The sequence below is a fragment of the Labeo rohita genome, chromosome 13, assembly GCF_022985175.1.
Source record: "Labeo rohita strain BAU-BD-2019 chromosome 13, IGBB_LRoh.1.0, whole genome shotgun sequence".
In the NCBI taxonomy this organism is placed as follows: Eukaryota; Metazoa; Chordata; class Actinopteri; order Cypriniformes; family Cyprinidae; genus Labeo; species Labeo rohita.
The window spans coordinates 29,807,501-29,819,532 of NC_066881.1; the positions used below are offsets into that span (position 1 = coordinate 29,807,501).

General features: G+C 34.1%; 1 protein-coding gene across 1 annotated transcript in view; it reads left to right on the top strand.

Moving 5' to 3' along the window:
* The window catches only part of cdh23 (cadherin-related 23), a 308,861-nt gene that overhangs the window by 279,170 nt on the left and 17,659 nt on the right, over positions 1-12,032 (top strand). Inside the window, exons 38-49 of the mRNA XM_051125171.1 lie at positions 311-532; positions 1,861-1,980; positions 2,062-2,242; positions 2,392-2,525; positions 4,199-4,408; positions 4,518-4,625; positions 4,715-4,817; positions 6,663-6,788; positions 7,911-8,114; positions 9,453-9,911; positions 10,040-10,156; positions 11,678-11,902. Coding sequence (XP_050981128.1) covers positions 311-532; positions 1,861-1,980; positions 2,062-2,242; positions 2,392-2,525; positions 4,199-4,408; positions 4,518-4,625; positions 4,715-4,817; positions 6,663-6,788; positions 7,911-8,114; positions 9,453-9,911; positions 10,040-10,156; positions 11,678-11,902 — 2,209 coding nt within the window. The remainder of the gene's footprint in view (positions 1-310; positions 533-1,860; positions 1,981-2,061; positions 2,243-2,391; positions 2,526-4,198; positions 4,409-4,517; positions 4,626-4,714; positions 4,818-6,662; positions 6,789-7,910; positions 8,115-9,452; positions 9,912-10,039; positions 10,157-11,677; positions 11,903-12,032) is intronic.

Genomic DNA, 12,032 nt, shown 5'->3' on the forward strand with positions numbered 1-12,032 from the left:
ATACTATGAGATAAAGGTTACTCCACATGTTCAGAAGAAAACATGCAAATGCTTGCATCCAACGACCTTAAACATTGCCATGCTAACTAGACATGCAGCATGTTCACATTTTTAGTTACAAATTATGTAGAAATAGTAGAAGGTTCTGTTTTTTCAATGCATTGACACTCTTTCCACGTTTATTTATAAGTGGCATGTTTTTACTTGTTGATTATTATACACATATATCTGTCCTGTTGCATTACCCTAGTCATTCGTGTAAAATATTACATGTATTTGATATTTTATTGTTTGTCATCCATTTCCACAGACGTCCACCACAGTTTGGGTCCGTATAATTGATGAAAATGACAACGCGCCTGAGTTTCCGGAGGAGGAGTATGTGACGGAGCTCAGAGAGGGGCCAAACACTGTAGGAGCCATTATCGCAAAGGTTACCGCAATCGACCCTGATGAGGAACTCAACGGAACCATCCGTTATGCCATCTCCAAGGGCAACCTGGCCCAGACGTTCCAGATCAATAGCATAACGGTGAGGAGTCAGAGAGTGCCAGATACAGTAGGAAACCAAGATTGGTTAAAAACACTGACGTGTCTATTGTCATAATGTAGATCTGTTTGTTAGATATTTTTTTTCTCAATTGTGTTTGTACATGAGGCAACCTTTTAACTTTTATTTGAATGCTCCTCCTAATGTTCAGCTCAGTAGTCAGTGAATAACAACTACTCTAACTGTTTTCCCAAATCCTAAATATGGCGTTATAACCTTGATGCACATATCAGTAGTTATTTATATATTACTAACTGTAGGTGTAGTTTTAAAGCACTGTATTATTTTTTTAACCCAGCAAGTAATTTTTGAATTTAAATACTTAGTTTGCATAATTACATAGATAACTTTTTTGCATTATAGCCTGAGCAAACACATTTGATTATTTATAGTTTTCCTATAACTGACACTGAAAAGGCCAATGTAAGTGTAAACAGTGAAACGGTGACAAATACCAAATGAGAAACTTTTGTGGTCAAAAACAGTAGTAAATGTTTCTGAAAGAAGACTTTTGTGCTCAACACGGCTGCATTTATTTGATAAAAAATACAGTAAAAGCAGTAATATTGTGAAATAACAATTGCAATTTAAAATAACACTTTCCTATTTGAATGTATGTTTTAAATATATTTTATAGATAATTCTGAAAGACTTATGCTCACCATGGCTGCGTTTATTTGATCAAGAAATACAGTTAAAACAGTAATATTGTGAAATATTATTACAATTTAAAATAACACTTTATTATTTGAATATATTTTTTGAATATAGATGTTTTTGAAAGAAGACTTTTATGCTCACCACGGCTGCTTTTATTGGATCAAAAAGATACACGTGAAACAGAAGTATTGTGAAATATTATTACAATTTAAAATACAACTTTCCTATTTGAATATATTGTAATAATGTAATTTTTTTCTATGATGCAATGCTGAATTTTTGGCAGGCATTACTCCAGTCTTCAGTTTTTATATGATCCTTCAGAAACCTTTCTAATATGCTGATTTGCTGCTCAAGAAACATTTTCTTCTTATTATTAATGTTCAAAAATGCTTAATATTTTTGTGGAAACTTTTTCAGGATTCTTTAATGAAAAGAAAGTTCAAATGAATGGCATTTTTTTTTAATGGAAATCTTTTGTGACATTATAAATGTCTTTACTTTCTCTTTTGATCAGTTTAATGCATCCCTGCTGAATAAAAGTATTTTTAAAAAATCTTTCAAATGAGACGTGGTAGTTCACAAAAGACTTCCTGAGCATGATTCACATACTCTGTTGCCATAGATTGTGTGTTTGTTTGTGTTCACAGGGTCAAATTGTGGTCATTAAGGAGCTGGATTATGAGATCAGTAATGGTCATTATGTGCTGACGGTCACAGCCACAGATCAGTGTCCTATACCTCAGTTCAGACTGACCTCCAGCACCACAGTGAGTTCACATCCGCTAAACCCGTGTTCACAATCCTCATGATTCCTTTATATCACACTCACACACTGTCCTGTACCGCAGGTCCTGGTGAATGTGGTAGATGTGAACGATAATGCACCCATCTTTCCAAGAGCATTCGAGGGTCCGTTTGAAATCACAGAGGGCCAGCCGGGTCCACGTGTGTGGACCGTTAAAGCTACGGACGCTGACTCGGGATCCAACGGAAAAGTGGAGTACAGCATCACCGCAGGGGACCTGAAAAGTGTGTGTGTGTGTGTGTGTGATAGACAGCTGATTCAGATCCAATTAGAAAAAGTATTAATGTTTAAATTTGCTATGTTTTGTCTGCTTTTAAAAATGAGTTGTTCCTTTTTCTTTGTCTCTGGTTGTTTCTGTCTCTCTCTTTCCCAGATGAGTTTGTGATTTCATCAGTTGAAGGAGAGTTAAGAGTGAGGAGAGATGTAGAGCTGGACAGAGAAACTATTGCCTATTACAACATCACCATTACTGCCAAAGATTTGGGAACACCAGCCCTCAGCGCTATGGTAAACACCCCCACAAATGTTCCGTTCATATTCTTCTACTATGCACAAAATGAAGAACTGATGGGAAAGTACATGCTTTTGGGTATGTGGAAAGACAGTATGGCAGTGTTGGGACACAATAAATTGCACTGTGAGACCACAAAATCCCTTTTGCTGTGTACAGTTTGCGTTTTAGTTGAGCATCAAGCTAAATAAATTGAGCTGATGTTCATTAATACATTAAAAAAAAGGCATCTTAGGCCATTAGAGCTGCACAGTTGATCTAAGTAGAACTGAAAATTGAAACTGAAAAGTCTGTATGAGTTTGTTTTAAACTCGGAATTGTGTTATTTTGTGCAAAAGGACTTGTTCTCAGAGAAGCTCGGTTTGCAGTAAATGCTGCTCTGCACAAACTCGTCTCTGCTTCTGTTCTGAGTTTGGGTCACTTATAACATGCATTTGGGAACGCAACATATGCCATCTTCCTTGTAATCTTACTTGAAATGAGAAGTGCTTATAATCACTCTGTTGTCAACAAAAGGGAAGCTTTGAGGCCTCCCTGTAATGCACCAGAATAAAAATGTGATTGTTTTAGCATTTGAAGATGAAAAGATTAAAACAGTCATAAATTAGTGTTGTAAATGTGTTATGTTTTTTTCATATCTTTTATTTTTCAGTGCAATAGCAATATTTCTTTTTTTAATACAAACAGGCAAACAAGCTTGAAAAATATATATATATATATTTTTTTTCCAGAAAGATCGCAATTAGATTTTTCCCCAGTTCTTTTGGCCTCCTTTTGTCCATTCTTTACAGCAATTAAAACCATTTAAAAATGCTTTGAATCTATAAAGTATTTATATCATAAATATTAGTGTTGTAAAATAAAGTTATTATATTATTTTTCCTTATTATCTTTTATTTTTCAGTGCAATAGCAATATATTTTTTTTTTTTTAAACATACAAGCAAACAAGCTTAAAAAATAAATTAAATTAAACATTTTTCTTTTCCCAGAAAGATCACAGTTAGATTTTTCCCCAATTCTTTTGGCCTCCTTTTGTCCATTCTTCACAGCAATTAAAACCATTAAAAGAAAATACTTTGAATTTGTAAAGTATGTATGATTGAAAATAAAGAAATTAAAACAGTCATAAATATAAGTATTGTAATTTTGCAGTTGTAAAATAAAATTATTATTCTATTATTTGTTTTAAATCTGCAAATGTTATTTTACAGTGGAAATATTATCATAGCAGTATGTCTTTTTTCATATTTTTATTTAATAATAATAATAATTAAAGTTATTATTAATATTGCTATTACTATTAATTTCTGCTCATGTTGATATATAATCACAAAACATTTTAGACAAATTGCCCAGCCTTACAAGCAAACCCAACAAACCTGGAACTTTATGAAAAAAGTGAAATTTAAATTCATACCAGATTTCACATTCTTCACCATAGCTAAAAACAATGAAAACAAATGCTTCAAATCTATAAAGCATGCACAAATACAAACTTTAAAAGAGGAAATTGAATTATTTTTATTTATTTTTAATTTTTATTCATTATGGTAATTGCTTTTATTTGATACTAGTATGTAGTAGATATTAGTATGTTTTAAATGTGAATTTGTATGCACTGAATAACTTCCCATAATTCAAATTGTGGTTTTGTTTTTCTGTATCAGGTGGTAGTGGGCATTCAGGTGTTGGACATTAATGATAATGACCCCGTCCTGCTCAACTTGCCCTATAACACCAGCGTGAGTGAGGGAGCAGCGGTCTACACCTCCATCACACAAGTGCGGGCACAAGACTCTGACAGCGGCCGCAACGCTCTCCTCACATACAGCATCACTGCTGGCAACACTGATGGATCGTTCTACATTAATGAGACAGTAAGAGGCAGTGGGATATAGGGATGTAAACAGACGCAAAGAATAAGAGGCAGATTATTTTTTTAAATAAGAGATGGAAATATTAATTTTGATGTGCTCTTCCCTACAGTCAGGTGTGGTTCAGGTGAACAGGCCGCTTGACAGAGAGAGAGTGGCTGAATATAGCCTCACCATCACTGTCAAAGACAACCCAGACAACCCTCGCATTGCACGCAGGGTAAATAACACAACGTATCCAGCTTTCACAAATAGTGTGAATGGGACGATCAGGTGAACACTGTCATGAGACTTTTTCTCTCTGCTCAGGACTCAGAGCTGTTGGTGGTGACAGTGCTGGATGTGAATGACAACAGGCCCATCTTCACACAGTCTAATTACAGGGGCGAGATCAGTGAAAACTCACCCACAGGTACCCAGTGTTCTCGCTAACCACATCCCGACTTTGAGAATGAAGATTGTGTAAAGATTGTCCTTTCAAAGAAAGGGCAGAGAAAAAAAGATGTATCTCTTGTTTAAAACGGTAGTTTAAACAGCTGCGTTGATTGCCTGTCATGAGAAATTTTTTAAAACACAAGTTTGTTGCACTATGAAAACTTTCAGAACAACTTTCAGAACAAAAATACCATTTATTAACACATTAGCGAAAATGGCTAAAGGATAAAAATAGTCAAGTTAGATCACATTCATTTATGTAGCACTTTATACAATACAGTTTCTCATTATTCAGCTTAAATCAGTTCAGTGTTGATTCAGTTTAGTTGTCAGTGTTGCAAAGTTCATCAATTATAAAACAAGCTATAAGCAGGTCAATAGAAGACAATAATGATTCAGCTCGATTTAGTTCAGTGTTGCTTCATTTCAGTAAAAATGTCCATGTGGCAGTTCATCAATTATGAAACATCTGATTCAGCAATGAAGCAGCTCTACAGGAACAACAGTGTCACTATTTAGCTCAGTTTAGTACAGTGTTTATTCAGTTCAGTTTTATTTATTCTTAAAGGGGTCATGATGTGGATTGTTTTTATTATTTTAAAACGTTCCTTGAGGTTTACTTATAATGTTAATAAGGTTCTTTTTGCACGAAAAACACATAAATATGTGGAAAAATAAAGCAATATGCCTTGTGAAGCTGTGGTTTACAGTGAATTTGTAACAGCTAAGGGGTGTTGTTAAAACCACAGCTTCACAAGGCTTATATTCACGGAGTGCCTAAAACCCCCTTAGCTGTTATAAATTCACTGTACACCATGACTTCACAAGGCTTATATTCGCGGAGTGCCTAAAACCCCCTTAGCTGTTATAAACTCACTGTAAACCATGGCTTCACAGGGCTTATTGCTTTTATAAAACAGTTATTCCATGTATGTAGTAAAGTTTTACAAATTAAAGCAGAGCAAAAAAAGTTAGAATCAAGGACCTGAACTATCTGTCTTATTATGATTATTATAAAGCAGATAGTTCTGGTCCTTGATTCTGGTTGTAAGAGCTGCGTTGAATGTACACCTTTGTTTACATCTGTGTGTTGATCGGCAACCACATTGTTGCACGCAGTTTCTGAGAAACTACATTGTTTGGCGGAAGAATAATGTTTTTATTAATATCATTACACTTTATTTGCTCTTTTTTATTTTGTGAAACCTTACTATGTATATGGAATAACCGTTTTATTAAACCAGTAAGCCCTGTGAAGCCGTGGTTTACGGTGAATTTATAACGGCTAAGGGGGTTTTAGGCACTCTGCTCCACATCGTGCCTCACAATGCCCCTTAGCTGTTATAAATTCACTGTATTATTAACCCTCATTCTGACGCTCTGTCTAAAACAACCTTTTTTAAGGGGCGTGTCCTTTAAGGCTTATTATATTGTCATTTATGTTTTGTTCTCATCTGATAATATTTTCTGAACACTAAGTCTTTTAAAACCAAACTGTCTAACTTCTTTTTTAAAACTCAAACAGAAGTCAAAAGATGACAGAAGCAAGGAACTCATGGAGAAACCTTCACCTCTGGAGTAAATGAATGAACACAGTGTGATATTAGTCTGATATAATTCAATAATCATAAAAATGATCATTACACTAAATTGTGCGTCTCTTGAGCAAACAAGGTTGTGACTAATATAGCATACTTTGAGGAGAAATAAATACAATGAACAATGAACAGTTATCTTGGTCATGACTCATTTAACATCAGATCAAAGCTGAACGTCTGAAGCCGAATCTCTAAACCTCTCTCTGTGTCTTTTTGTCAATCAGGCACCACTGTGTTGATTCTAAATGGCCCAGTTCTAGCAGAGGACAAAGACATTGGGGAGAATGCAGTGGTGAGGTATCGTCTTCTGGGAACCAGAGTGGACCTGTTCTCCATAGACTCCCGCACAGGTCTGAAGTTCAGTACAGATCTTATGGATTATATCCATTTTGTTTTCTTGTTTCCCAAAATGTAGTGATTTTAACATCAAATAAATTTAAAGGTTTAGTTCACCAGAATAAAAATTTCCTGATAATTTGATCTCCCGCTTGGCATCCAGTATGTTCATGTCTTTCTTTCTTCAGTCAAAAAGAAAAATACATTTTTTTAAGGAAAACATTCCTTTTCTCCATATAGTGGACTTCAGTGGGGATCAGTGGGTTGAATGTGCAAAATGCAATTTCGACACAGCTTCAAAGGGCTCTACACGATCCCAGCCGAGGAATAAGGGTCTTATCTAGAAAAACGATCTGTCATTTTTTTAAACCACAAATGTTCGTGGTTAGTTCTTCGTCTGTGTACTTTGGTTCAAAAAGGTAGGGAGGGTGAAAACCTCAATCTCATTTTCTCCTCCAACTTCAAAATTGTCCAGCATCGTTGTTTAACTTTTTTTTTTGTAAAAGGTATTTGACTTTCTTTGCACATTCGCTTTGTAAACACTTCCGCCTATGTTACGCATATGTGATTACATAATGTATGAGGCTGAGCTAGTACAAGACAAGCATTTGTGGTTAAAAAGTACATAAATTTGTACTTTTCTTAGAAAATGACAGATTGTTTCGCTAGATGAGACCCTTATTCCTTGGCTGGGATTGTGTAGAGCCCTTTGAAGCTGCATTGAAACTGCATTTTGCACCTTCAACCCATTGACGTCCACTATATGGAGAAAAATCCTGGAATGTTTTCCTCAAAAACCTTCATTTCTTTTTGACCGAAGAAAGAAAGACATGAACGTCTTGGATGACATAGGGGTGAGTACATTAACAGGACATTTTTATGCTGGAAGTGAACTAATCCTTTAACCTTTAATACAATCTAAAAAGTTGGTCATGAATTGGTCTTTTTTTGTCATTGATTAAATAGTCTTAAATTTAATTCCTTCAAACATGCAGATACTTTCATATCTGTGGTTTCGGTTATACAAGTGTCAGCAGTCCTCCCACCTTTCGTACACCCACAAAGTTTCTTGTAATCTTGCACTTCTCCCGTTCGTGACACGTTCTCTTTCCCACCCACTCTCTCTGTGTCTGCAGGGGTGGTATCAGTGCGTGGGGGTGCTGTGCTGGACCGGGAGGCTTTCTCTGTGCCACGGGTGGAGCTGTTTCTGCTTGGGGAGGATGTGGGAGGTTTGAACAGCACCGTCCCACTCACTATCACTATCCTCGACATAAACGACAACCCACCTGTCTTCAATCCATCCAGTTTCACCGTACACCTGCCAGAAAACAGCCCCACAGGTGAGAGAGACAGTATCAACTGATGGAGGTGGATGAACTGGAGGAGAAACTAGTTTAATGTGGTTTGTTGGTCCCCATTGCAGTGTATAAAAGTGGGAGTGTAAAGTTGTTGTTGTTGCTATTATTAAATATTAATTAACTAATATGTATTGTTATTATTATCATTATTATTATTGTTGTTGTTGTTATTATTGTTATTATTATTAAATCTAATAAATGTGGATTATAATAATTAATATTATTTTTTATTTTTAGTGTTATTTAGTGTTATTAATTTACAAATGTATTATGTCTTAATGCATTTCTAAATTAAGTCAATTTAAAAAAAAATTCAATTAAATAAAATATGAATATTAGATAAAAAAACTAAACTTTAAAAATTAAACAGAATTAAAAATACAAATTGTTAAAAATAGATTAATTTTAAATACGAAAATTACTAAAACTAGAAATGAAGTAAAATTTAATTAAAGCTATATTGAAATATGAAACAAATAAAGTAATTAAGTATTAATAATAATAATAATAAAAAATAAAAAATAAAAATAAAAATAATAAAGTATTATTATTAATAATAACAGTAATAAATAACAGTACTGTAAAAAACACTATTAAATAGAATAAATATTGATAATGTAATTAATGTTGTTGAGTTAATATTATTTATTTATTATTTTTATAATTGTCATTTATTTACAAATTTATATTTTCTTAAGGTATGTACATAAATTAAAGTAAAACTAAATTGAAGTAAATAAAATAAAATATAGACATTAGATTAAAAAAACCTAAAGCTTTAAAAAGCAAATGAAAATTGAACATACAAACTGTTTAAAATAGTTTATTTTAAATACAAAAATTTGTAAAGAAAAATGTAAAGAAAAAATTGAATTTAAAGCTATATTGAAATACAAAAAATAAAATTATTAATTATTATTAATAACAATAACACTAATAAATATTGAAAATAATAATTCATGTTATTATCATCTTTAAAGTATTGAAGTAAAGCTGAAATAAAATAAAATATAAATATTAGATGAAAAACTAAGTTTAAAAATTCAACGAAAATTAAAAAGACAAATAGTTAAAAATTGAAAAAGTTGAAATAAAAATTTATTAAAGCTATATTGAAATACAAAAAAATAAAAATGACAAATCAAAACTTAATCTAAAATGAAACCACACTAAAAAAGTATAAATATTAATTAATATAATTAATAAAAGAATTGTTAAAAAAAATAAAACAAACTAAAACAATAAATAATAATAAATATAAGTTATAAATAAATAAAATGTTATATATGATGTATTATGTGTCATTGTGTGTATTTTCAGGTGTGGTAGTAACACAGCTGTCTGCGAGTGACGCTGATGCCGGCTCTAACGGTTGGCTGCAGTATCGGTTAGACAGCGGCGCTCAAGACCGTTTCATTGTTGATGCTCTCTCTGGTGCCGTCGTGGTCGGCAATGCTACACTGGACCGAGAGGAGCGGAGCTCGTACCGTCTAGTTGTCATCGCAACTGACCGAGGCACACCACCTCTTTCGGGGACAGCGACGTTGACTGTCGTTCTAGACGACGTCAACGACTCCCGTCCTCGTTTCATACGGCCTGTGCAGACCATCAGCGTTAACGAGTCAACTCCGCCAGGAGAGGTCGTAGCTACGCTCACCGCAGAGGACCCTGATCTAAGACCGCGCCTGGAGTATTACATCATCTCTGTGGAAGCAAAGGATGATGGGAATAATCCAGTGGATGGGCTGCAGCAGTCGTTTGGAATTGACTTTTACACAGGTGAGCAATTAGACATTTTTGTCACATGGAGCTATTTTCTAAAATCTATCTTTCTGTGTTATTTTTACTAAAAAAGGAACCCTGTTATGCTCTAATGTGTTGATATTTGTATCCATCTTTATTCTCAGGTGCTGTGTTTGTACGAAACCCCTTGAACCGAGAGCTGGTTGCCACTTTTGAGATCATTGTTTCAGTGCATGACAATGCCAGTGATGTTATTGACATGTCCGTCAGTGTACCCAATGGTAAGAAAGATTCTGTGTACTTACTTCATTTCTTGTCTTTTCATTTCTTTTTTTCATCTGTTCTTCTATTTACTCACCCTCAGGCCATTCAAGATGTAGATGAGTTTGTGTCTTTATTAGAGCAAATGGACAAATTTAGCATTACATCACTTGCTTACCATTAGATCCATTGCAGTGAATGGGTGCCGTCAGAATGAGATTTTAAACACCTGATAAAAACATCACAATTATCCACAAGTATCCGCTCAACTCTAGTCTGTCATTGATGTCTTGTGAAGTAAAAAGCTGCATGTTTATTACAAGTACGCTTGTAGATTACATGTCTATTATTATTTTTGAGCAGCTTTTCAAGCTCTCATTGTTACGGCACCCATTCACTACAGTGGATCTATTGGAGAGCAAGTGATGTAATCCTAAATTTGTTGAAAACTGTTTAGATAAAGAAACTGACAGCATTGCAATACACTATCAGTCAAAAGTTTTTGAGCAGTATGTTTATTAATGTTTATTAAATAAGTCTCTTTTGCTCCCCAAGCCTGCATTTATTTGATCCAAAATACAGCAAAAGCAGTAATATTGCAAATATTTTTACTATTTAAAATAACTGCTTTCTATTTGAATGTATTTTAAAATGTAATTTATTCCTGTGATTAAATTGAAGTTTTCAACATCACTACTCCAGTCACATGATCCTTCAGAAATCATTGTAATATGCTGATTTGCTTTATTATTATTATCAGTGTTTTAAACATTTAAGTATTTCAGGATTCTTTGATGAATAGAAAGATCCAAAGATCAGCATTTATCTGAAATAATAGCTTTTGTAACATTTTACACTATACCATTCAAAAGCTTGGAGTTGGGATATTTATATTTTTTTAAATAGAAATAATAGAAATTAGTACTTTTATTTAGCAAGGATGCTTTAAATTGACCCAACGTACATATACAATCTACAAATGCATTCTATTCTATTTCAGATGAATGCTCTTCTTCTGAACTTTCTATTCATCAAAGAAACTTGAAAAAATTCTACTCAGCTGTTTTCAACATAATAATAATAGTTTTTTAAGCAAATCAGAATATTAGAATAATTTCTGAAGGATCATTTGACTGGAGTAATGATGCTAAAAATTCAGCTTTGAAAGCATAGGAATAAATTGCATGATAAAAAATATATTCAAATAGAAAAAATGTTTCAAAATTTTATTGTTTTTGCTGTACTTTGGATCAAATAAATGCAGGCTTAGACTGCAGAAGAGACTTTTTTAAAAACATTAAAAATCTTGCTGTTGAAGAGCTTTTAGTAATGTATATCCACACCAGGCTTATTAACTGGCTTGACTGGCACAGTTAACCAGGATTGCCAGAAACCATGCTGGTAACCAGCTTCCAGTTTGTCAGGTTTTCCTTCCTATGATTTCTTATCTTGACTAACACTGAAGCACCCTGGGGGAAAAATTTTGTTTCTTTTCCTCATTCCAGGAAATCAACTCCGTTACTTTTTATTTCTCTCCACAGCCAAATTAACCATCAACGTGCTGGATGTGAATGACAACGCTCCCCGTTTTCGCCCTTTCGGAGTAGCGAACTTTTCAGAGAGCATTCTGGAGGGTGCCGTGCCTGGTACCACACTGCTGTCGGTGACGGCTGTGGATCCTGATAAAGGACCCAACGGACAGATCATCTACCAGCTCCTACACCTACCCCGTGGAGACTACATAAGACTTGAAGACCCTTCTACAGGTTACACACATGAATGCATTCTCATTTCTGTAGCATTAAACCCTAAATGGTTGAGGCTTGAAAAATGGGGCTTGTTGATTTAATTCCACCTCTTAATCTACATGGTGCATGTCTTTCAAAATCACTGTCT